General features: G+C 44.4%; 2 protein-coding genes and 1 pseudogene across 3 annotated transcripts; 2 read left to right on the top strand and 1 right to left on the bottom strand.

Moving 5' to 3' along the window:
- Nucleotides 1–765: 765 nt before the first annotated feature.
- LOC111965347 (probable aminopeptidase NPEPL1) lies at nucleotides 766–14978 on the top strand (annotated as a pseudogene).
- LOC111965338 (cathepsin Z) lies at nucleotides 14887–19062 on the top strand. Its single transcript, XM_023989458.2, has 6 exons — nucleotides 14887–15002; nucleotides 16223–16386; nucleotides 16987–17166; nucleotides 17292–17442; nucleotides 18055–18220; nucleotides 18455–19062. Exons 1-6 carry the CDS (start codon nucleotides 14887–14889, stop codon nucleotides 18578–18580), a joined length of 903 nt encoding a protein of 300 aa, XP_023845226.1. The 3' UTR covers nucleotides 18581–19062.
- On the bottom strand, nucleotides 18591–26421 carry LOC111965327 (negative elongation factor D). 2 transcript variants are annotated; one of them, XM_023989437.2, is made up of 15 exons: nucleotides 26220–26421; nucleotides 25909–26021; nucleotides 25717–25826; nucleotides 25433–25542; nucleotides 25135–25242; nucleotides 24884–25036; nucleotides 24328–24458; nucleotides 23784–23949; nucleotides 22797–22931; nucleotides 22447–22586; nucleotides 22199–22313; nucleotides 21610–21705; nucleotides 21358–21498; nucleotides 21070–21199; nucleotides 18591–20989 (listed from the first exon to the last, which is right to left on the bottom strand). In XM_023989437.2, the coding sequence occupies exons 1-15, from the start codon at nucleotides 26274–26276 to the stop codon at nucleotides 20955–20957; spliced, it is 1740 nt and encodes a 579-aa protein (XP_023845205.1). In that variant the 5' UTR covers nucleotides 26277–26421; the 3' UTR covers nucleotides 18591–20954. The 2 variants fall into 2 exon arrangements, with proteins under 2 accessions (XP_023845205.1, XP_023845214.1); XM_023989446.2 differs by having other exon boundaries at nucleotides 25909–26018.
- Nucleotides 26422–26474: the final 53 nt, after the last annotated feature.

Below are 26474 nucleotides of genomic sequence, written 5' to 3'. Positions count from 1 at the left end.
CTTGCCTCATAGAAGGCACTGTGATTTCTGCTCGTATCAGAGAATTCTACAGGAGAATGTCAGGCCATTAGTCTGCGAGCTGAAGCGCAGCTGGGTCATGCAGCAAGACAATGATCCAAAACACACAATCAAGTCTACATCAATCAAATTTTGACCTAATCGGCCTCCCGGGTGGCGCAGTGGTCTAGGGCATTGCAGTGCTAGCTGCGCCACCAGAGTCTCTGGGTTCGCGCCCAGGCTCTGTCGCAGCCGGCCGCGACCGGGAGGTCCGTGGGGCGACGCACAATTGGCATAGCGTCGTCCGGTTAGGGAAAAAGGGAACAAACTCCCTCACGACGCCAGGTCAGCGGAGTCAATCACCACCTTCCGGAGACACCTGAAACCCCACCTCTTTAAGGAATACCTAGGATAAAGTAATCCTCCTAACCCCACCCCTCCCCCTTAAAAGAGTTAGATGCACTATTGTAAAGTGGTTGTTCCACTGGATTTCATAAGGTGAATGCACCAATTTGTAAGTCGCTCTGGATAAGAGCGTCTGCTAAATGACTTAAATGTAAATGTAAATCTAGTACTGAAAGCATAAGCTACAACCAGCTAGCACTGCAGTGCATAAAGTGTTGCGCAGTTGACTCAGAGAGAGAGAAAGACCCATTTCTTCAAAAATTAAGGGGATGCAGCAGAGTGATGGAGCTTAGCTATATGTCGTAAATATTTTCTTAGTTTACCTTTCACTTACTTAGCTAATTTAGCCTACTCAACAACATGACTCAAACAGAGAGTCAGATTGTTGAGTAGGCTTTTTTTTTTTTACTAGCTGGCTATCTATCCAACACTGCAACTCTTCCTAGTCAAGGTAAGCTTTCGGTTGTATAAATCTATTGCCACCGGGACAACTGCTAAACTGCTTGCTGTACTGTGTGATTGCATACATAGATTGGATTGTGGGTTTACTAACGTGGTAGTTCTAGTTTGTTGACAATGATCTAGGCTGTGTAGCGGTTGTGGTATAAAGGTTAGGCTTGGAGAGGTTTTTGCGCTTAGTCACAAACAGCTCGTGTTGTGCACTGAAGTACACAAGCAAAGGGAAAAGCTAAAAGGCGGAGAGTGCGTAGATGCAAGAAGGAATTTATACAACAAGCAAAGTGATGAACTTTTCTTAAATGGAAGCAAACGGAATGAAATTATTGCAGTCCAGATAAGCTAGATGCAGGTATGAGTGTGCAAGGTGATATTGAATGTATGTCACCTTTATTCCTCCAATTTGTCTCTTGACCTGCACACACACCCACGTTATAAACTTTAATTTGTAGGATAGGTTGTAGCAACCTCGTGATGTTTATAGGGCAAATTCGGGTAGCCTATCATGTAGTAGCTTAAATCTTGTCGATGGTACATTGAGCTGGGTGAATGGAATATGAATGACAGTCATCCAATATTTGCTGTAGGCCTAATAGAAATAAGGCCATGCTCATAAAAAAAATGTACGTCACCGACCGCTACTGGTCATAACCACTGTTAGTTTGTAACATGCCATCTCTATTCTCCAACCAACCAYATTGACTAGTTCCTTGATCCCTGACAACAAAAAAATGGCCTCTATTCTTAATAAAATTAAATAAAGTCATATTCAACTTTYCCCCCATTTTACTAGAAGAAGCCGGCCTGTAGGAAAGTCAGTCTTGCTGGATTAGCTAGCTAGCATGTTCCAACCTTCTCAACATGTTCATGTGTCAAGTCGCATGTCCCCTACTAACCTAGTCACGAAATGTGGCGATGTCTTCACATTATGTAGACAACACTCTGCACATTTACATATAAACATTCTAAATGTCCCTTGTTTGTCACGAATATTGAATACAATAATATTTAAACTTACTCTGCCGATTGTCCGTGGTGCTGGTCCCTCAGCTGGTCAATTTTTGACAAACTATCCACAGGGAAGTAACGTTATTATTAAACCGACTTCAAAACACAGGTCTATGTGTGTGGCAATCAAGATTAGTGATGTTCAGTTCGCGAACAATTCGTTATTTTACAACAACTATATTTACTGACTTGATTCATTTTTCTGAGTGACTTCACAATTGCTGGCCGCAATTGGTTTTTTTGTTAATCACCGAAGGTAGGTGCACAAGACGGACACACATGAACCATGTATACCGCAGGTGTTTATATGGTTTTACGTGTGTGCCAGATAGAAATGTTAACTTCAGTAYCGATGCTTTAAAAGGTTGGTTAAACAATACTTTCCTGTGGATATTTTGTCTCAAATTTCGAGCAACTGAAGGACCAACAACGCAGAGTAAATTTWAAAAATGGTATTCAACATTCCGGGCTTGTAGAGAATCTGAGAGGAACAAACACTATCATGTTCCAGATGGTGTATTTAGATATTCACCACCTGGACCCCAGGCAACGACTAACCTAGCTATTACTCCTTGTGACATGACTTAATGTTTGGTCCAGCCAGCTGATTTTGGAGTCTCAATTCTGATCTTTTGCCACATTGGTATTTTGCACAATCAGATATTTTGCCAATAATTGGGCTGCCTCTATAAATGCATCCTTTGACTCCTATTTGGTCTTCTGCTTTGCAAAAATCTCTATCACATCATGTGCATTGGTCAACAATTTGTTGTCAGACAACTTATGTCATATGCCTTCATTAGTTCTACTGTAGTCAGCGTCATTCAGAATCAGCACTTATGTGATCACCATAATATAGCCAATGATTGTCACTCACATTTTACCAGGTAAGTTGACTGAGAAATCATTCTCATTTACAGCAATGACCTGAGGAATAGTTACAGGGATGAATGAGCTAATTGGAAGCTGAAGATGATTAGGTAGCCATGATGGTCAGATTGCACATTTAGCCAGGACACCAGGGTTAACACCCCTGCTCTTAAGATAAGTGCCATGAGATCTTTAGTGACCACAGAGAGTCAGGTCACCCATTTAACACCCCATCTGAAAGACAGCACCCTACACAGGGCAATGTCCCCAATCACTCCTCTGGGACATTGAGATATCTTTTTTTAGACCAGAGGAAAGAGTGCCTCCTACTGGCCCTCCAACACCACTTACAGAAGCATCTGGTCTCCCATCCAGGGACCAACCCCGCTTAGCTTCAGAGTAAAGCAGTGGGATGCAGGGTGGTATAGTGCCGTGTTAACGAGTGAAATGTGTGTTTTTATTTATATCCAGATCTGGCAGGCTGCCCTCAGTGCTCTGAACCCTAACCCTACGGACAGCTGCCCTCTGCCCACTTCCTCTCCCGTCTGGTCCGCACCTGCCTGCCTGGAGGGACGAGCCGATGCATCCTGGTCAGTYAGTTCAACATACTCACTGGGATTAAAGGCTAATTTGGAGGCTAATAAGGATCTAATAATAAATGTCTGATGCATAATGGCAGATAAGGTCAGCAGCGCCGTAAACTTCACAGGCCGGTTTCCCAGACACAGATTAAGTCTAGTCCTGGATTTAAATGCACTTTCAATGGAAATTGTCCATTGAGAATGTTTTTTGTTGTTGTCCAGTACTAGGCTTAATCTGTGGCGGGAAACAGGCCTGTGGAGTTTACGGCGCTGCTGACCTTATCTGCCATTATGCATCAGACACCAGACATTTATTATTAGATCCCTAGTGTTAATGTGATCATTAAGCCATAGATCTGCCCCTACAGCTTTCCAAAGTCTCAAACAAATCTAGGTTAGGTCTACATTTGGTTTTACTTCTAAGAAGATATGTCAATGCCTGCTTTGTGATTGACACACTATTGATCATTTTAGACTGACCGTTGTTACATTTTGTTATCAGACAGTAAAAGTGTGTTTGTTCCTGTCTGTACAGATGGTGTGTGAGAGCGGTCTGATGTGTTTGCCTCGGCCTGTGCCATCGCCCGGCCTTCCCCATATTCTCCCGTTGCTCTGCCTCTTCCCACAGGACAGAGGAGACGCAACTCACTGGAGTCAAATATACTGTATTTGACTGAGTATGTATTTTTGTCTTCAGGAGATTAAGGCAGTGGGGACAGAACTGGGCGTTATTCCTGTCATAATTCGTGGAGAGGAACTGAAACAGAAAGGATTTGGAGGTACTGTATCAGGAGAAGGCTTGTTATAATGGCCATGCATCCAAAGCCTTGGCTAGGTGTTATGCTTCCATTTGAAGCCATTTTAGCTATGGATTGGAACTCCAATCTGTTGGGTTCTTTGCTTGCAATCACACAGATGTGTGTGGGCCAGTTAGAAAAGCGTTTTTCAAACTGGCTGTACTCTTGTGCAGTGTTTAAACAACAACATAAATATGTACTGTATGTATCAGGTCACGTGTGGACCACATGCTTTCTTCCACTTCCCTTTTAGAGTTTTCTTGGTACATTGCCGTGAAAAAGTATTTGCATAATGGGACCCTTGTCATCCAAAAAGTTGGCTCATGTTTTCCAAAAAGCACCTGGATGATCATCAAGACTCTTGGAAGAATTTCCTATGAGAATATAATTCAAAAGTATCACTTTTTGGATGACATGGGTCCCATTATGCTTGGTGAAAACCAAACACTACATTCCACAGTAAGAACCTCATACCAACGGTCAGAATGGTGGTGGTAGTGTGATAGTTTGGGGATGCTTTGCTGCCTCGGGACCTCTGCGACTTGCCTCATAGAAGGCACTGTGATTTCTGCTCTGTATCAGAGAATTCTACAGGAGAATGTCAGGCCATTAGTCTGCGAGCTGAAGCGCAGCTGGGTCATGCAGCAAGACAATGATCCAAAACACACAATCAAGTCTACATCAATCAAATTTTGACCTAATCGGCCTCCCGGGTGGCGCAGTGGTCTAGGGCATTGCAGTGCTAGCTGCGCCACCAGAGTCTCTGGGTTCGCGCCCAGGCTCTGTCGCAGCCGGCCGCGACCGGGAGGTCCGTGGGGCGACGCACAATTGGCATAGCGTCGTCCGGGTTAGGGAGGGTTTGGCCGGTTAGGGAGGGTTTGTCTCATCGCGCTCCAGCGACTCCTGTGGCGGGCCGGGCGCAGTGCGCGCTAACCAAGGGGGCCAGGTACACGATGTTTCCTCCGACACATTGGTGCGGCTGGCTTCCGGGTTGGAGGCGCGCTGTGTTAAGAAGCAGTGCGGCTTGGTTGGGTTGTGCTTCGGAGGACGCATGGCTTTCGACCTTCGTCTCTCCCGAGCCCGTACGGGAGTTGTAGCGATGAGACAAGATAGTAATTACTAGCGATTGGATACCACGAAAAGGGGGTAAAATTAAAAAAATAATAAAATAAAATATATGTATTTTTTTTTTGACCTAATCCCAATTGAGACGTTGTGGCAGGACTTGGAACGAGCAATTCATGCTTGATGCCGCTGAGTTAAAGCAAATGCCGCTGAGTTAAAGCAATTCTGCATGTAAGAGTGGACCAAAATTCCTCCACAGCGACGTGAGAGACTGATCAACAACTACGGGAAGTGTTTGGTTGGAGTCATTGCAGCTAAAGGTGGTACAACCAGTTATTTAGTATAAGGGGGCAATTTCTTTTTCACACAGGGGCATTGTGTGTTGCATAACTTAGTTTATTAAATAAATTATGTAATTGTTGTGTTATTTGTTCACTCAGGTTCCCTTTATCTAATAAAGGTTTGGGTTGAAGAAGTAGAGCAAATTAAAAAGGGGGCATACAGCTCTGTATGTTCGTTTGGTGGTTCTCCGCTGTTTTGTCTTTGAATGTATAACGTTTCTATTCAGCTTTGTTACTTTCTCAACAAAACAAGCTGATGTAATGGGACCCAAGAGATTTTGGCAAAAAGGAATGTCAAATTAAATGAGTTTTTCCACATTGGAACAAAGTGTGTATTCTGGTTTATGAGTTGTCATGATGCACATACACTCATCATGGTTCTCTGACTGATAACACAACATTAGTTTCTGTGATCATCAACTCGATCACTTTGGACTGTTTGGGCCTTCAGAGATCTATGGAGTGGGCAAGCCAGGGGTGAACCCTCCTGCCCTGGCAGTCCTGAGTCACAAACCAGATGGTGCCACCCAGACTATTGCATGGGTGGGCAAGGGCATTGTGTATGACACCGGAGGTCTCCGCATCAAGGGAAAGGTAAAAAGGTATGCTTATGGGTGGTCAGTTGGGCTGCATCCCAAATAGCACCATATTCCCTATAGTGCACTACTTTTGAAGAGAGCCCTATGGGTAAAGGGAATTAGAGTGCCATTTGGAACGGGTCCTTAATGTGATTATTTTGTTCAATTCAATGGATGTTAGGGAGTTGCCAGCCAAATAAGTATTAAATTACAATGTTGTAAAGGCTGAATGTATTTTTCTTTTGCATCACGACCAACATGCCTGGGATGAAAGAGACTGGTGAGGCAGCAGCCATTTTTAGGAGCTTTCAAAGCTACTGTCAATCAGGTGAGGCCTACTGTACCTACTACCCCTGCTTACTCTTTCAAGTCAACTTCTTATTTGAAACATAAGGTCCTGTTAGGAGACACCCTATTGGAACATGTACTGAAAGTTTGGTTAGAGCTGTTGAAAAGTTGTGTGCAAACCTTTTGAAATGTGTCTTTATTTCAGGGCTTCAAGGACAATCTCCATGCCGTATTCTGCCTGGCGGAGAATGCAGTCGGACCCACTGCCACACGGCCAGATGACATCCACACGCTCTACTCTGGAAAGTGAGTAGCCGTTGGGGGAGCATGTAAACCAGTTAGGCAAGGTAATGGGAACCGGGCTAATATGATGGCAACCTGATGGAGGTAAGTAGAATTTTTCCTTCTGATGGGCTTTTGTGTGGGAAAGAAACAATTAGCTGGCATTTGAGCAAGGATTCATTATTGGCTTACATTTAGTTTGTTTGGTTAATTTATGGTTTCAATAGCTTTTTGTTCTCTTTTTGCTGCCTTTCTGATTGAAGAATCTATGGCCTGAAATACATTTTTCCCCCTCTTGTTTTGCTAACTTTCTCACAGTGGAGATCAAGAACACTGATGCTGAAGGCAGGCTAGTGCTCTCTGATGGTGTGGTGTATGCCAGCAAGGACCTCTCTGCTGACATCATCCTGGATATGGCCACTCTGACAGGGGCACAGGTGTGTGACGGGTGGCCTCTAGAGCCACAGCAGTGCAGCTTTGGCAACAACACTGGCCTACATTACTTTGATGCCCCACGCTTCTTTAATCACTTATTGTCATTTTGCAGCAAGAGATTGATATCATTTTGCAATTATATAATAGTATTTGTATTTCTATAAGATTTAGTCCCAAAAATAATTCGGAAGTGATGGTTTGGTAATAAATGTTAGCCCAAGAAAGTTAAGTCATCACATGTACATTGTTGAAACACTCATAAAAGCCAGTTGGGACTGTTTTACATTTACTGCACTTCGATCAGAGCAAAGGTTAACAGGGCTTGTGACAGACATAATGCCTAGTAATGAAAAAGTTTTACTTTCCGTTGATCTTTGCACTCACTGACATTGTCTTGAGCTAAAGCTAAAACTCCCCACAATCTCTGAGGAACTCAAAACAACTGGTGTCTCACACAAGTGGATGGTGTTAATCACACAAAATTGTTAGGCCTACATAAAGAGATTTTCCTTAGAACAATCATTTTCTAACTCAAAACACACCTCGTGCTGGTGATGACGACACCACATCCTGTGGTAACCCTCATGATGTGCTGATTTGGCTCATTCTGAAAACACCACATGATGCACCATATTGGATTTTTTTGTGCTAGCTAGTGAAGTAGCTAATTGCAAGTGAAACATTTGTCGCTGAGGTCTGATCAGCACAAAATTGGGGCTGATTTTTGTTGCTGACCAGAAAAGGTTTAAATCTATACTGAATATAAATGAAACATGCAACAATTTCTAAGATTTTACTGAGTTACAGTTCATTTAAGGACATCGGTCAATTGAAATAAATTCATTAGGCCTTCATCTATGGATTTCACATGACTAGGAATACAGATATGCATCTGTTGGTCACAGATACCTTAAACAAAGAGTTTGGGTGTGGATCAGAAAACCAGTCAGTCTGCTTTGCATAAAGTTTAAGAAGCTGTTGATTGTGGAATGTTGTCCCACTCCAGGAACTGGAACACTCTGTCACACATCAATCCAGAGCATCCCAAACGTGCTCAATTGGTCACATGTCTGGTGAGTATGCAGGCCATGGAGGATCTGGAAAATTATCAGCTTCCAGGAATTATGTACAGATCCTTGCGACACGGGGCTGTGCATTATCATGCTGAAACATGAGGTGATGGCGGCAGATGAATGGCACGACTTTGGGCCTCAGGATCTCGTCACGGTATCTTTAAATTGCCATCGATTTTAAAAAGCAATTGTGTTCCTTGTCCGTAGCTTATGCCTGCCCATACCATAACCCCACCGCCACCATGAGGCACTCCGTTCACAAGGCTAACATCAGCAAACCACTCGTCCACACGACACCATACATGTGGTAAGCGGTTGTGAGGCCGGTTGGAAGTACTGCCGAAATCTCTAAAATTATGTTGGCGGTGGCTTATGGTAGAGAAATTAACATTCAATTCTCTGGCAACAGCTCTGGTGGACATTCCTGTAGTCAGCATGCCAATTACACACTCCTTCAAAACTTGAGACATCCGTGGCATTGTGCTGTGTGGCAAAACTGCACATTTTAAAGTGGCCTTTGTGTCCCCAGCACAAAGTGGACCTGTGTAATGATCATGCTGTTTATTCAGCTTCTTTATATGCCACACCTGTCAGATGGATGGATTATCTTGGAAAATGAGAAATGCTCACTAACAGGGATGTAATTCAAGTTGTGCAAAACATTTTAGAGAAATAATATTTTTGTGCGAATGGAACATTTCTGAGATCTTTTATTTCACTTCATGAAACATGGGACCAACACTTTACATGTTGCGTTTATATTTTTGTACAGTGTATATTCAATATAAACATGTCATCATACGTCTTCTTACCTTCTTTCACTTTAGTGAATAACCATAGTTCCTATATTACAAATTACTAAATGAGTATATGTTTCCAACAATGGTTGAATTTGTGTGTGGCCCTCCTAGGGGATTTCCACAGGGAAGTACCATTATGCTGTGATGACCAACAGTGAGCAGTGGGAGACGGCGTGTGTGAGGGCGGGCCGCAGCAGCGGGGATCTGGCTCATCCCCTGGTCTACTGCCCAGAGCTGCACTTCAACGAGTTCACCTCAGCCGTGGCAGACATGAAGAACTCTGTGGCTGTGAGTGGTACCACTACTCTGCTGTATGCCCAGTCTCTAGCAGGTCCGAATCCTGGATCTGAGTACAATCAAATAGCCTCTACAGCCTATTGTGATTGTTGATAATTTTCCTTCAGCCTATTATATATTTTCTGGATAAGAGTGTGCTAGGCCTCCCGGGTGGCGCAGTGGTCTAGGGCACTGCATCGCAGCGCTAGCTGTGCCACCAGAGGCTCTGTCGCGACCGGGAGGTCCGTGGGGCGACGCACAATTGGCCTAGCGTCGTCCGGGTTAGGGAGGGTTTGGCCGGTAGGGATATCCTTGTCTCATCGCGCTCCAGCGACTCCTGTGGCGGGCCGGGCGCAGTGCGCGCTAACCAAGGGGGCCAGGTGCACRGTGTTTCCTCCGACACATTGGTGCGGCTGGCTTCCGGGTTGGAGGCGCGCTGTGTTAAGAAGCAGTGCGGCTTGGTTGGGTTGTGCTTCGGAGGACGCATGGCTTTCGACCTTCGTCTCTCCCGAGCCCGTACGGGAGTTGTAGCGATGAGACAAGATAGTAATTACTAGCGATTGGATACCACGAAAATTGGGGAGAAAAGGGGGTAAAATAAAAAAAAGAGTCTGCTAAATTACTAAAATGTAAATGCATGTCTTTGCTGTGTCTGTGAAAGGACAGGAAGAACGCCACGCTCCTGTGCCGGCCTCTTCATCGGCTCTCACCTGGGTTTTGACTGGCCTGGGGTCTGGGTCCATGTGGACATAGCTTCCCCTGTCCATGCTGTAAGTGACTGGATATTTGAGTTTAGTAGGGGTGATTTCCGAGACGCAGATTAAGCCTAGTCATGAACTAAAAAGCAAACCCAATGGAGAATTCTCACTGAAAAGGCTTTATAGTCCAGCATTAGGCTTAATGTGTCTGGGAACAGCTCCTTAAAGTGTTTCAATTAATATTTAGAAAGTATAGACTAGACATGCTATATTAAATTCATTTCAGCCCCTCACAGAGCTTGACTGACTTGTATAAACAAAGGATCTTCCTATGTATAGCTTATCTATCTAGTGCTTATAGAACGGTGAAGAAATGTGTAGGAGCTAAGGGAATGGGGGCTGGGAGCCAAAATATAGTTGAGTCGTGGTGTAACCTGTCCTCTCTCGCTCTTTCCCTCCCTTACACTCTGCAGGGGGAGCGCACTACCGGCTTTGGCGGGGCTCTGCTCATGGCTCTGTTCGGCCAGGCCTCAGACGACCCCATGCTCAACCAGGTATCTCCTCTGGGGGCCGCTACCATGAATGCTGCATCCAGGGACCCGGTGGAGCACGACTGCAAGTGGAGGAGACTGGTGTAAAATCTCCAAGCAGCCACCTCTGGACCCAGCCACCTACACTCTTTACACTGACATACACTGAACACCTAGAAAATATTTCCAATCCCCAATTTGTATTCGACTCATTCACAATGCAGTGACATTTTTGGGGAAAAAGAGCGGGTGGCTAGAATTTCTCTCAAATTTGTTCATGTTGTATTTAATTGACTGTCTTTAATTTTGTCTCCAAATGGGCCATGAATAATTGGGAGGGATGATGAATATGCAAATGTTTATAGCATATTGAACACTTTAAGGTTCTGCCTTCCTTGAATGGATTACCAGAGCATTATCACAATTCTCCAAAATTAACCATAGCTATAATAAAATCAAAATGCAGCCTTAAATGGTTAAGTAACTGAATAAGGTGTTTGATCCTGTGTGGTAAGTGATGGTTTATTTTTCTGTTTCAATGTCCTTGAGCAAATTAGCTTGTTTAGGTATCAGGCAAACACATACTTTGGTTTTTAGCCATAGCCTAGCCACTGATGGCCAACTTGTCATTCTGGACATTGGGAATAACCCATGTGAATAGTAAAGCTGGATATTTGGAATAAGTTTTCACCTTTATTTAACCAGGTAGGCCAGTTGAGAACAAGTTCTCATTTACAACTGCGACCTGGCCAAGATGAAGCAAAGCAGTGTGACAAAAACAACTCTGCAGAGTTACACATTAACAAACGTACAGTCAATAGCACAATATAAAAAAAAATATACAAATCTTTACAGTGTGTGCAAATGTAGAAGAGTAGGGAGGTAGTCAATGAATAGGCCATAGAGGTGAAATAATTACAATTTTAGCATTAACACGAGTGATAGATGCGCAAGTAGAGAGACTGGGGTGCAAAAGAGCAAGAGGGTAAGTAATAATATGGGGATGAGGTAGTTGGGAGTGCTATATACAGATGGGCTGTGTACAGGTACAGTGATCTGTAAGCTGCTCTGACAGCTGATGCTTAGAGGGAGGGAGATATAAGACTCCAGCTTCAGTGATTTTTGCAATCCGTTCCAGTCATTGGCAGCAGAGAACTGGAAGGAAAAGTGGCCAAAGGAAGTGTTGGCTTTGGGGGTGACCAGTGAAATATACCTGCTGGAGCGTGTGCTACACATGGGTGTTGCTATGGTGACCAGTGAGCTGAGATAAGGTGTGGCTTTACCTAGCAAAGACATAGATGACCTGGAGCCAGTTGGTTTGGCGACGAGTATGTAGCGAGGGCCAGCCAATGAGAGCATACAGGTTGCAGTGGTGGGTAGTATATGGGGCTTTGGTGACAAAACGGATGGCACTGTAATAGACTACATCCAGTTTGTTGGGGCTATTTTGTAAATTACATCGCCAAAGTCGAGGATCGGTAGGATAGTCAGTTTTACGAGGGTATGTTTGGCAGCATGAGTGAAGGAGGCTTTGTTGCGAAATAGGAAGCAGATCTTAGATTTAATTTTAGATTGGAGATGCTTAATGTGAGTCTGGAAGGAGAGTACAGTCTAACCAGACACCTAGGTATTTATAGTTGTCCACATATTCTAGGTCAGAACCGTCCAGAGTAGTGATGCTAGTTGGGCGGGAGGGTGCCGGCAGCGATCGGTTGAAGAGCATGCACTTTAGTTTTACTAGCATTTAAAAGCAGTTGGAGGCCATGGAAGGAGTGTTTTATGGCGTTGCTGGGCAAGTTGCTGCAGGGGGTTGCTGAGATGTTGGCAGGGGTAGCCAGGTGGAAAGCATGGCCAGCCGTAGAAGAATGCTTATTGAAATTATCGATTACCGTAGATGTATCTGGTGATAGTGTTTCCTATCCTCAGTGCAGTGGGCAGCTGGGAGGAGGTGCTCTTATTCTCCATGGACTTTAGTGTCCCAAAACCTTTTGGAATTAGTGCTACAGGAAGCAAATTTCTGTTTGAAAAAGCCAGCCTTAGCTTTCCTAACTGACTGAGTATATTGGTTCCTCTTCCCTGAAAAGTTGCATATCGGGGGGGGCTATTCGATGCTAATACAGAACGCCACAGGATGTTTTTGTGCTGGTCAAGGGAAGTCAAGTCTGGGGTGAACCAAGGGCTATATCTGTTCTTAGTTCTACATTTTTTGAATGGGGCATGCTTATTTAAGATGGTGAGGGAAACACTTGTGAAGAGCAACCAGGCATCCTCTACTGACGGGATGAGGTCAATATCCTTCCAGGATACCCGGGCCAGGTCGATTAGAAAGGCCTGCTCACTGAAGTGTTTTGGGGAGCGTTTGACAGTGATGAGGGGTGGTCGTTTGACCGCGGACCCATTACGTACGCAGGCAGTGATCTCTGAGATCCTGGTTGAAGACAGCAGAGGTGTATTTAGAGGGCAAGTTGGTCAGGATGATATCTAAGAGGGTGCCCATGGTTACGGATTTAGGGTTGTACCTGGTAGGTTCCTTGATAAATTGTGTGAGATTGAGGGCATCTAGCTTAGATTGTAGGACTGCCGGGGTGTTAAGCATGTCCCAGTTTAGGTCACCTAACAGTACGAACTCTGAAGATAGATGGGGGGTGATCAATTCACATATGGTGTCCAGGGCACAGCTGGGTGCTGAAGGGTCCCTATAACTTTATTAGTCCACATGAGATGGAAATGTGTCTTCTGCTTTTCTTGGAATTAAACATTAAGCAATCTTACATGCTTTGTCATATTCCTTGTAAAATTATAACTGCATGGAATACAAAAGTTGACAACCTTGCCTGGTAATGTGGAATACTTTTATAAGTAGCAAGCAAGCTGTGGTTGTGTTCCACAGCTCAGTTGTTGAAAGCATCAACCAATGGTTGCCTAGCACATTGACTGTCATCGACTTGACAGATTGCTGTATTGTGTTTATTGTGACATGTAAAACCTATCCAAGTGTTGTAAGATCTGTCAGCAACGCCTAGACAAAGGAACGCACCCTATATCATTTACAGCGGTGTAAAGTTCTTAAGTAGAAATCTTTTAAAGTACTACTTAAGTCGTTTTGGGGGTATCTGTACTTTACTATATATATTTTTGACAACTTTTACTTCACTACATTAAATATATTAATCTATTTTTTACTTCATAAATTTTCCCTCACACCCAAAAGTACTCATTACATTTTGAATGCTTAGCAGGACAGGAAATTGGTCCAATTCACACACTTATCAAGAGAACATCCCTGGTCTTCCCTATTGCCTCTGATTTGGCAGACTCGTTTGTAAATTATGTCTGAGTGTTGGAGTATGCCCCTGGCTAAAAAAACAAGAAAATGGTGCAGTCTGGTTTACTTTATGTAAGGCATTTGAAATTATTTATACTTTTACTTTTGATACTTAAGTATATTTAAAACCAAATACTTATAGACTTTTACTCTAGTAGTATTTTACTGGGTTACTATTACTTGAGTCATTTTCTATGAAAGTATCATGACTTTTACTGAAGTAAGACAATTGTGTACTTTTTCCACCACGGATCATTTGCACGGAGCAACATTTGAATGCCACGGGTTGTTATTTATTTAACCTTTATTTAACTAGGCAAGTCAGTTAAGAACAAATTCTTATTTACAATGACGGCCTATACCGCCAATCCCTAACCCGGTCGACGCTGGGCCAATTGTGCGCCAGTTGTGATACAGCCTGGAATCGGACCAGGGTCTGTTGTGACACCTCTAGCACTGAGATGCAGTGCCTTAGATCGCTGGCCACATTGATGCAGGCAAGCCTGTAAAATTGTTAACATTGTATCAATAGCTCTCTTGAATGAAACTTGCAATGAAACATGTTGGCAAGCCTGTAAAATGGAAATGTCATATTTTGGCAAGCCTCAAATTGTAGCATACCAATGCATGACTTCCTGGATTTTGAAGTGCAGGTTCTGCCCATGTTATATCCATTCGGCAATATTACCCCTCCACCCAAAATGTAACTTTTTAAACGGATTATGATTAAAGCCAAGGGCAGTGTTTGGTTGATTAATTAATTAGAATGTGCAATGTTTGTAAAAACAAAATCAATTCAGCTGTTCCTATGTGTATAGTGTACTGCAATGAGTCACTAATCACGGGATGGCGTTTGCTACGTGGTTGTTCACTTAGGTCGAACTGCAGTTAGCACTGATCTATAAACCATATCGTGCTGTCTGTAAAACCAGTAATAAATGGCAGGGAAGTATAATCCTTATGACACAAAACTCTGCGAGTCTGCGCCGCGTTTACGCCTTGTTCAGGTTGACCCTCGTGGTGAAACAGTATAAAAATCCCACGGAGTTTCTAAGAAATCATATGACAAATATTTTTCAACATGGCTCGGTCACTGTTGTTATTCGTGTTTATGGTGTCGGGTGTCTTTGCTGGACGCTATTTTAACGAGAAGCAGCCATGCTATAGACCCAAGCTGAACAAGCACAATGGATTCAGGTAACTTTAGCCGTGATGTCTTCCATCACCAAATTTGATATGTCTAGTGATTGCTCTTGAGCTATAAATAGTAGCTAGTTGTTGCAACATGATTGTAGTAGAAACTTAGATTGCTTTTTCCTCCACCGCATTTTGTTTTGTGGGTTACTTTTTTATATATTTCATATAATCATAGATCTGATATGGGAAGTAGGGCGGCCAGCAGGCGCATGCTTATTTTTTTGCCTCTAGGCGTTTCAATTGTTTTTTGTTGTGTGTTCTTGAGTTGTTCAGGCGTACTTTGCCTGCATCTTCTGCACTCCATTGCCATTAGTCAGTTACTGAGCGAGTTTGTTGTACATAGTACAACCGATTTAATGGTTCAAATGTTGACAAGTTCCTCCCCTTTTTAAGACTTAGCCATGATGTGCCTTCTGTAATAGACTGATTATCTAAAGTTTTAAAGCAATCAAAGCCGACGGAGACAAGGTTTCTGACTTGTCTGTGGTTAGAAGGAGATGACCGTAGTATGGGCAGATTTTGACCTGTCGTTTAAAGCTTACCATCCCATTTTGCTATTGGGTCCCCCCCCCCCCCCCGAAACATGCATGGCCCTTGTCAGGGGTAGTTTCGTTTTGAAAGAATGCTTGTGCTGGGAGAGGCAGCTCTGCCAAGCATAATCTGGTCCGGTTTTGCATGGGACCTTATGAGTGCTTAGATCCTTCATGCTTGCAGTTTGAGCCGCTCTACATTTAGAACTCAATCTAGGGCCTCCCGAGCGGCACATCGGTTTAAGGCACTGCATTAGTGCTTGAGGGGTCACTACAGACCTGGGTTCGATCCCAGGCTGTGGCGCAGCTGACCGGGATATCCATGAGGTGGCGCACAATTGGCAGAGTGTGCGTCGTCTGGGTTAGGGGAGGGTTTGGCCAGCCAGGATGTCCTTGTCCCATTGTGCTCTAGCGACTCCTTGTGGCGGGCTGGGCACATGCACGCTGACTTCGGTTGCCAGCTGTATGGTGTTTCCTCTGACGCATTGGTGTGGCTGGCTTCCAGGTTAAGCAAGCAGTGCGGCTTGGCGGGGTCGTGTTTTCGGAGAACGCATGGCTTTCGACGTTCGCCTCTCCCGAGTCCGTGCAGGAATTGCAGCGACGGGACAAGACTAACGACCACTTTACCCCCCCCCCCCAAAAAAAGAATATCTAGAGCATCTTGTACCCTGATGTCATGTCTTTCATCAGGACGATGCCCCGACCCTACGAGTTCCTTGAACTCAATGAGCTCCCCAAGGCCTGGGACTGGAGGAACATCAACGGCACCAACTACGTCAGCACTACCCGCAACCAGCACATCCCCCAGTACTGTGGATCCTGCTGGGCACACGGCAGCACCAGCGCCATGGCAGGTAGCCTAACCTCTAGCTCGCCTTTCTGCTCTGCTGTCAACTAATTTGTACAGCTCATAGAAATTAACAAAGCATACAGTTTACATGGTACAAATGGACAGGATGAAGATCAGACTGTAAAATTCTATTTGGCTATGGATGTCTGCAAACTTTTGATTCTCTATAGGTACAGTCTTTCAAAGCTTGGTAATTTCCCTTCAAGATGACGGTCATAAAGATGGTTTACTAATCTAAAGTCACTTAAACTAGATTTTATAACGTAAGTGGAATAAACATTGCAATTGTTCAAACATGAATGCCTGTCAGGCATTTAACACATCTGACTCATTCGGGGGGTGGCCTGGCAGGGAAGTTTGTGGCAACACCTGACTGTGCAGTTATAGCTTCATGGTTTCCTGTCATTTGGGTTTCTGGTAAATCTGTTTTTAAAGGGCAATTTCCTCCTCTGCTCATACAAGTAGTACTTTATCATAATAATACAATGACTTCAGAATCCTAGACTTGTCCTTACTAAGTTTGATGACTTTTCAACATTTATGAGCAGATTCTGGAACAAGTACTGAATTAATGGACTGGTTGTTGGTCTGCTCCTTTTCCCAGATCGCATAAACATCAAGCGGAAGGGAGCCTGGCCCTCTGCCTACCTGTCAGTCCAGAATGTGGTGGACTGTGGTGAGGCTGGCTCCTGTCATGGAGGTGATCACACTGGGGTGTGGGAGTATGCCAACAAACATGGCATCCCTGACGAGACCTGCAACAACTACCAGGCCAAGGATCAGAGTAAGGCCTCAAGATCTTAACTCCCAGCTGAACAGTCTTTCCCATTCTAGACTTGATCACAAAATTAAGATTGTGGTTAATTTGCCATTTCTCTGATTTAACATGTTCTCCATATTGTCTTGCAGCGTGCAAACTGTTCAACCAGTGTGGAACCTGCACCACATTCGGGGTCTGCAACATCATCCAGAACTACACCCTGTGGAAGGTCGGAGACTTCGGCGCTGTCAGTGGGAGGGAGAAGATGATGGCTGAGATCTATGCTGGCGGACCAATCAGGTTAGGAACTGGACTTGGTCAACGTGGTGACTGTTTCTCTGATCATGTGCTCCTCCTGTCGTGACTGTGTGTAACGGATGTGAAATGGCTAGCTAGTTAGCGGGTACGCGCTACTAGCATTTCAATCAGTTACGTCACTTGCTCTGAGACTGAAGTAGGGTTTNTGAAGTAGGGTTTCCCCTTGCTCTGCAAGGGCCGCGGCTTTTGTGGAGCGATGGGTAACGACGCTTCGTGGGTGTCAGTTGTTGATGTGTGCAGAGGGTCCCTGGTTCGCGCCCGGGTATGGGCGAGGGGACGGTTTAAAGTTATACTGTTACATGTGTATGGATTTGCATGAGAAGTAGAGCCAAGTCAGTCAAACAGGCACCTACCTCAGTGTCAGTTTGCCCATGTCTGCTGTGAAAGTGACCCCATAGTAGCACTATGACTTAGGAAGTTAGTGAAGGAGCAATTAATTTTGCTTGTCTGTATGGAGTTGCTGCTTAATGTTCATTGGCTTACTGCAGCCATGCAACTCTGTCCAAGTATTCTCTTTCCCTTCCTGCCCCTTAAAACGTACACACCAACATGTCTCTTTAACTAAATACAGACGCCTTTTTTTGTCCTTGGTAGCTGTGGGATCATGGCAACAGACAATTTGGACGCCTACACAGGAGGCCTGTACTCTGAGTATATAAAGGAGCCCTACATCAACCACATTGTGTCCGTTGCCGGCTGGGGCCTGGATGAGAATGGTGTGGAATTCTGGATCGTCCGCAACTCCTGGGGAGAGCCCTGGGTAAGCTTCTTATCAAATGAACACCATGCAATGCCATAATATGTCTGTAGTGATCTCCTATGGAAACTGCAGCAGAGAATCCTGTTCTGCTACAGAATTACATTGCGCTCAAGATGCGGCAACAAACCTAGCCTATAGCTTTTCCTGTAGTTAACTTTTCTGATGCTCATGTACCATCAAGCATATTTATCTAGCTGACACTCCAGATTGAGGAAGTTTCTATTTTCTTGCCAGGGAGAGAAGGGCTGGTTGAGGATCGTGACCAGCGCCTACAAGGGAGGAAGTGGCAGTCAGTACAACCTGGCCCTGGAGGAAGACTGCATGTATGGAGATCCCATCGTTCCCAAGACTTACATGTAGACAACAGGCAGTGGAGCCAACCAGTTTATTTTAAACACAATGCTGTCTATTCTATGCATATCTACAGTTTTCTATGACAATCTCAGGCTACATCGACATTTTAACACCGTAAAATCAGGAAAAGGGAATACATTCAGTTTTTTTCTTAATGTGGCAACAAAACATTGTGCTTTGCCTTGGGAACAAGTACGACTGCAGATGTGCACAATTAGCCAAAGATCAATGCCAGAAAACAAATTGATGCTGTCAATGTTTGCAGTGGTAGCCTTCATCAATTCTGATGCCATATGTCTTTTGTTCTATGATAATTAACTCGGTAAGGCACTGACTTGTGTGATTTCAGTGCTAACAGAGTTTATTTAAATGTCTACGTTTGAATGTACAAGTTGTATTTCTTGATTTAAGTCAATGATTCAAGTAACATTTTTTAAGCTGGGTCTATTGTTTTTAAAATGTAATTAAATTTGAGTTTCAATATGGAAGCTATTGCATTCATTTCAGATTCAAAACCAGAGACAGCCTGGAGCAAAATTAGATGTTTCTGAAACTAATGTGGCATGTTGATTGTATTTTCTTAAGAATTTGAACCGTTCAGGCTATTGACCCCATTCCAGAAAGCTAAGACTCTCGACCATGGCCGTGCGTTCTGATCACAGGTTGTGTCAGAAGGGAGTGTCAACTGCAATTTGGCCTCCATAAGAGTAGTTGGATAGCCTTTCGACTCCCTATTTAATCTTGCAACTGACTGGGTTCGAACCAGGTCTCCTGCATGTCACGACACTGTTAGCACACTTAGATAAAGCCTATAGGGACAAGTTAATTTAAATGACAGATTCAGCTTATACAGAGACTAACTCAGAAAATCTGCTTCACAACACACGTCACCACCCTCCTGAAATATTGTAGCCCACCGTGCTATTGAAAGTGGCATTCTTCAATTGATTAAGGGGTGACAATTTAGGCTGAGTGAGTTTCACAAATCCACATCTGCTACCTCACTCCACAGCGACCCCCAATTGGTTGAACCAGTGCAACTGTAGATGAGTCCAGTGGCACCATTGTAAAGGACATCACGCTGATTAAACTTTAATTGCGCAAGGGGCGACACTTTAGACTACCCACATGCAAAACAAGTCTTCAAGATCCAGCAAGGTTACTCGTCAAAAGAGCGTGATTTTGTGACAAGAACCTTGCCTGAGACCCGACGACGTGTTCATTTAAAAGCTCCGGCAAAGGTAACATGTGACTGGGTTTAGCCAAAGCCTAGGCATTGGTCGTGTGACGACACCATCTAATAAATGGTCGGAGACCTGAACAGTTGCATTGTCTGGCACACAGGAGACCTGAGTTAGAACTCCAATTAAACTGACTTCTCAGGCAAGGTTGTTCATCACATGCATTCATCACCTCTGTTGCACAGATCCTTCTGCTTGTTTGCCATAGTGTTGTGCAAGTAGGCCTGAATAAAAACCCAGTCAGTTCTATTGGTGCTGTAATGTGAGATGGTTTGACGAGTAACCTTGCTTGAGACTTCTGGGCTTAGCCTTGACATGCAGGAGACCTGGTTCAAACCCAGTCAGTCGCAAGTTTTATTAGGGAGTGGAAAAGCTATCCTTAAGGCATTTCAACTGTATTCTTATGGGGGCCAAATGGTGGTTTTTGTGACTCCCTTATAAATCATTCAGTTAAATTTATGCATTTCAATATCCAAAATACAATCAGTTGGCACTGAAATCTCAAAGTAATTTACGCTTGTCTTCAACCAAGGTGTTTCATGCTAATGTCAGAAATTGTGCAATGTGTTTGAATCCAGGCCAGTTGGAAACGATGCAGCATGGTGGATGATTGTAACTCATTGTCTTGTCCTATAAATACTGGTGATCTACAATTAACTGTTGCTAGGTGCGAAAAACTAATAAAACCAAGATGTGTCAAGATTCTTGACAAATTGAAAAGGGGAACTAGGAAAAAGGCCAACCTTTTCAATTAACATTTATAAAAATCAAAAGACACTGCAACAGAAAATGGACCTTGGCACATACCAATGGAAACTACAGTGAAACCAATGATGGAGCTGCACTGTAAAACAAGTTATCCTCAAACCTCCAGACCCTTATTAACTGTGATAAGCAATGATACACTACTACATCCTTTTAATTCTCTAAGTCATGTGTTTACGCCACATTTGAAGAGAACGCAAAATCGCAGGTCAGTCTATAAGCAAATGGTCTGCCTCAATTTTTCTATTCCTCGTCCACCAGTCCACAGCAGAACACGTCAAGGTATGATTGGCTCATAACCGAGGTCACGCCTTCTGCCCCTCCCTGTTATTCCCACTACATCCTCATCCAAGGTGGACCCACCAGCATCATTCTCAGTTCATCATGATGAAGTTGGATTTGCAGTGAGCTGAAACAGAGCATAAAGATATTTCAAGTTGGGCAAAATGAAAATATTTAGTCATATAATCAATATGTATAAAGACTGACCTATAAACTCAGCAACAGGATCGTGTTCTCCCTCTGTGCGTATTGTGCCAGCGATACTGTCGTTCTCCAGGATGGGCAGGAACAGCTGGACAAAGTCTGAAGTGTACGGAGGGGCAATCACATCCAACACCTGAGGGCAAAAATATTTTTTTACATTTTCAATTCCACTACCATTTCCTCAAGCGCAACTACGTTGGACCGACAGACAAACAGTTTCTTTAGAATGTTTCACTTCTCTTTAAAATGGGACCTCTTTGACAGTAGTTTCTGGCTCAAAGTGTGCCTTACCTCCGTTACAAAGTAGCGGATGAGAGAGATGTCTGTGTTGAGCTTCTCCAGGCACTTGCGGATGTATCCGACCACAGGCAGCACGTAGCCTCGACTCAGCAAATGGACCATACGGTCCAACAGGGTCTTCTTCAGCTCCATCTGACAGGGACAACAACACCCATACAGTCAGCTAAGAAGTCATCCACTGAAAGTCTATCGGACAGTTGCATGGGTCCAGATTAAGCCTACGCACAAACGCAAAACACACACCTGCTCCATGACATCGAGCTGGGAGTGTTCGGTCTCAAAGAGCTTGATCAGTAAATGGAGGACCTGTGGGTGCAGAAGCTGGTGACAGGTGCTGATCTGGGAAATAAAAACATGATGTTCTCATTACTCTCTGTCCTTAACACCGAATTGCAGATCAGTCCAAAGCCAGGATTCAATCCGGACCGCAGAAGATCCGTGTTGTAGTGCGGTTGATGTTTAAAAGGTCATTTCCGATTGAGCCGACATCTGCAGCGTTTACTTTGAACGCGATCTCCGCGACTGCAGTAACGTTGCCTTTAAATGATGCATAGCTAAAAAGCGGTGATTAGATTAAAAACCTGGCCCTAGTCTTTAACCACCAAAATAATTCCAAGAATGGCAGTTAAAGGCACCATCTGTGGTAACGTCCCAAATGGCACCCTATTTACTATGTAGTGCACTACTTTCGACCAGACACATATGGCAATAGTAGTGCACTATATAGGTAATAGGTTGCCATTAGGGACTCATCTATTATAGGTAGTGAGTCTAACATAATACCACAACAAAAACGTTCTCCCTCAACCAGAGGAAAAGAACAAACCCCTACCTCGTCCAGAAGTGCCAGGTGGACAGGGGTGTGGTCTGTCTGGAGCTGGAAGTAGCGGGGCTCAGAGACAGTCCAATCAACCCACTTCAGTACCCCCATGGCAACAACTGGGAACCTGGAAATGGACAAAGCGACGATGGTCACCCAAAGGAAGTCTCAATCGACAGTGGTAACCAATTACATTCTTGGAACCCTGTTAGCTACATACAGGAGACCAATGGGCTCATTAGGTTGGCTGCTGGGCTCACCGGATGCACTGGTACAGGGTGCTGAGCTCAGCCACCAGTTCTGTGGCTCCTTTATTCTCATTGCAACACAGGTTATGGACCGTCTCAATGGCCTTGGAGGTGGATTTGAGCTCGTCCTTGTTGATGTTCACTCGCTTGTTCTGTGGATGGATGAGAAGAGAGACACTGTTATCTGGATGTTTTCACTTGAAAAAAAAACAAAAAACATGCATCATTGAATAAAATATTCTCACATACCGGGGGAATTTTTTCTTCTTCGAATTTTGCACATACGTATGAGCAACGAGAGAAAATCTGATAGACTTGCTAGTATGAGAGATTTATGTCAAGGATGTTTTTGTTTCTGGTACCTTTTTCCATGTTTCAACCACACTGGCAGCATAGGCCAGGATGTGAATGTATTTGTGTTTATGGTCCTGGTTGATCTTTGAGCCCGGCTTGAACAGCGACTGCATGAACAGGTCGAGGAACGCAGGCACTCGGATCTGAAGAGACAACAGAAATACTTCATCCACTATCTCAAAAGACAATATCAACAGCTGAAAGACAAGTAATTCTCAGGTTTAGCATTCTGGTAAGGCTAGCCTGGTTCCAGATCTGATGGTGCCATCTTGCTAACTCATATTGTTTATTGTCACGTCCGACATGCAAGGCCGTTGAAAATATCCCTCCATCGAACTTGGAGAATAGCACCTTATGCCATATGTAGTGCATCACTTTTGATCAAAAGTACTGCACTAGGGCCTCCCGGGTGGCGCAGTGGTCTGTGCCACCAGAGACTCTGGGTTCGAGCCCAGGCTCTGTCGCAGCCGGCCGCGACCGGGAGGTCCATGGGGCGACGCACAATTGGCCTAGCGTCGTCCGGGTTAGGGAGGGTTTGGCTGGTAGGGATATCCTTGTCTCATCGCGCACTAGCGACTCCTGTGGCGGGCCGGGCGCAATGCACGCTGACCAGGTCGCTAGGTGTACGGTGTTTCCTCCGACACATTGGTGCGGCTGGCTTCCGGGTTGGATGCGCGCTGTATTAAGAAGCAGTTGGGTTGTGTTTCGGAGGACGCAGGACGCATGGCTCTCGACCTTCGTCTCTCCCGAGCCCGTACGGGAGTTGTAGCGATGAGACAAGACAGTAACTACTAACAATTAGATACCACGAAATTGGGGAGAAAAGGGGGGTAAAAAAAGAAGAAAAAAAGGACTGCAATAGGGTGCAACCTAGGGGAGGTTATAAAGTGTTTGGATGCTCCACATCTCTTATACACATCTAGATGTGTATAAGAGACAGGCAATAGGGTGCAACCTAGGGGAGGTTATAAAGTGTTTGGATGCTCCACACTAACCAGCTCTACGGGAGGTGGGTCCATGCTGCTGAACATCTTGAAGAGCACAGTGATGTCGGCAGGGTTGAGTGCTCCTTTGGACAGCATTGCACCCAGGGCCTGGCAGGCTCGAGGGTAGGCTGCTGCTGTGCCCAATGCCAGAGTGATCTGACTGGCATCATGGCCCCTGACATTAAAACATCACAAGGAACAGTAAAACACTCAAATGAACTTACGTACTTCAACTGCTTTGTTCCCAGAGGAACATATAGCCTGTAATAAAATGAGTTACAATCCCATTCAGTTGAGTGTGATAGGTGAGACCATCATTTCATTAGACTGTCTGTTCCACAAAGCTGCTCACTCAATGTTTATTGTAACACTGGATTTTACAAATAATAATACAATAATTTTACAAAACGTAGGAATCAATTCAATAATATACATTTCCTCTAATCAGTATGGAATTCTGCCAAGATAGATTATATTTGTCAATGGCCTTTGCTGTTTATAAGAGCCAAGAGCATAAGTGAATGCTGGCAAAATAATGTAGAGGACAGGATACCTCTGATGTGCAGACTTCTGTACTTCCTGGCCGATCCTGCGCATTGCCGACCCCCCCTGCTCCTCCTGAGACATGATGGACATCATGGCCTGGGCAAACAGGTATGTGTGCTCCCCGTGACACACCATCTTCTGTGGAATGCAGAAAAGGAGGAGAGAACAGTTCAGCTCCAAACCAACAGAGACACTCATGCCAAAAGACAGGTAGCCTGTAACATCATGTGGTGTTACCCACGTTCATGCAATTCCATATTACTTAGAGCAATATTGATTGTAGTATCGTTTTCAAATGAATCAAAACCTCAAATACATCCCATTGTCAAAACCATCAAACCAAGGATTTGTTCTGAGTGAGAATGACAGATAGGCCTAGATCTTTTCTTGGGAACACCAGTGCCGCTATTCATAAAGTGACTCAGTGTTGGAGTGCTGATCTATAATCAGTATTGCCTTTTTACAAGCTAATGAATATAATTATATGGACAGGGGGACCTGATCCTAGATCAGCACTCCTTCCCTACAGGCCCAGAATCTGCATGTGGCTGGGTGAGACTCACAGCGAATTCTGGCAGGTTCTTCTCTAGGTTGTCCTCTCCTCCATCCAGCAGCGTGGCCAGAGAGGTCCTTAGGACCCTGGAGAACACCTCCAGCTGCTGGCACGCCGTCGACACACTGGTGATCTCCCCCTGGTAGCCTGCATCTGAGATGAGCTGAGGACACACGCACACAGTCAGCAAGGAGAGGAGGAAGATGGCACTGTTTGACCCATAATTACATCAGTTATTAACTGCTGGGTGATCATCAGTACTTTGACAGTGAAGTTGAGCATCAGACAGTCAGGGTGGGCCTCGGCCAGCTTGTAGAAAAGGTCTCTCCAGGTGGTGTGGGCGATCATCTGTTCCAGCCAGGCAGGAGTCTGAACAAACACAGGACAGGGTTACTCTGTATACTATAGTGTTATGACTATACTCTGAGGGAAACAACAGTAAGAGTGAAAAAATACAGTAAGAGTGGGACAAAACAGCAGGAAATCAGGAGATCACTTTTCAGCTATCGTTCACGTCCAAAGCATTAGTAGTTTGTCTCACTGGCGACAGAGATCTCACCTCTCCCTCTACAGTAAAAATGGAGTCTGCCTTCTGGGGGTCAAAGTGCTTGATCAGGAGACTTTTCAAGTGATTCTCTACCCGCTCCTGCACCTGAGCAGGCTCTACACCTGAAATACACAGAAAGATGGGGGAAAAAAACATGTAATTTAGGCTCTCTCTCAAACAGTGTGAAAAACCAAAACACATTTTCAGTGATTATGGACGAGTCCGGGCCTTGGTCCCAAACAGCCCACTATATAGGGATTTGGGTGCCATTTGCAGCTCAGTCCAGTGTTGTTTACCCATCTGGATGAGCCACTCTGCCAGCAGGTTGACAGTCTGTGCCACGGCAGAGTAGTTCTCTGACAGGAGCTGGATGACATGTTCAGGGGAGCCACCAGCCTGGAAATATCTGTGAAAACAGAAGTCTCTTCAGGAAATGGTTTGACTCTTCATACACTACTAGACACACACACATTCAATAATGGGTTTACGTTTTGAGGGTGTTGAAGACAGCAGGCTCCATGATGTAATCTCTGCTGGAGAACTTCTGTAGGCAGTCCTCCTGAACTTTCCCATCGTTCTCCCCCTCAACATAGTCGTCCTGCTAGATGGAAGTCACATCACTTCAGCCAAGGAAGTAACATCCTAAGATTGTAGCGATCACCAAATACATTTGCGATTTGTCTGTCAAGCAATGAATCAACAGTCAGCAACAATTTAGAGCTTGCTCCCTGAACGCTACCATTTTGTTGTAAGGTTAACATTGTACATTCACCAGTTACATTGTAAAGATTATGCTTACATTGCCATCCGGACCATCCCAGTCTCCAATATTCCTTTCGTAATATTCCTCGTCCATGATGACGAGAGAGTGAGTAGCTTTACAATATGAAGCACCCAGCAAGCTATAATAAAGCAAGTATCGCTAATAATTTTGAATACAAAACAATTGCCTTCGGTTAAGCTAGCTAGCTAAAGGGGTAGTTAAAAAAATATATATCCGTCGTATAACTAAAGGTCTGTAGAACATACGCCACCTTGTGGCTCGGCAGAATAA

This window comes from Salvelinus sp. IW2-2015, linkage group LG1 (assembly GCF_002910315.2).
Source record: "Salvelinus sp. IW2-2015 linkage group LG1, ASM291031v2, whole genome shotgun sequence".
NCBI classification, from domain to species: domain Eukaryota; kingdom Metazoa; phylum Chordata; class Actinopteri; order Salmoniformes; family Salmonidae; genus Salvelinus; species Salvelinus sp. IW2-2015.
The sequence above is the reverse complement of the archived record's forward strand: the minus strand, read 5'-3'. Positions and strand labels throughout refer to the sequence as shown.

Coding starts and splice junctions, on each gene's coding strand:
- LOC111965338 (XM_023989458.2), top strand. CDS start 14,887: ATGGCTCGGTCACTGTTGTTATTCGTGTTTATGGTGTCGGGTGTCTTT. Junction 15,003..16,222: donor AACAAGCACAATGGATTCAG/GTAACTTTAGCC, acceptor GTCTTTCATCAG/GACGATGCCCCGACCCTACG. Junction 17,443..18,054: donor TATGCTGGCGGACCAATCAG/GTTAGGAACTGG, acceptor TGTCCTTGGTAG/CTGTGGGATCATGGCAACAG.
- LOC111965327 (XM_023989437.2), bottom strand. CDS start 26,276: ATGGACGAGGAATATTACGAAAGGAATATTGGAGACTGGGATGGTCCG. Junction 25,827..25,908: donor GTCTTCAACACCCTCAAAAC/GTAAACCCATTA, acceptor CTGTTTTCACAG/ATATTTCCAGGCTGGTGGCT. Junction 22,587..22,796: donor TGGTTGAAACATGGAAAAAG/GTACCAGAAACA, acceptor ATCCATCCACAG/AACAAGCGAGTGAACATCAA.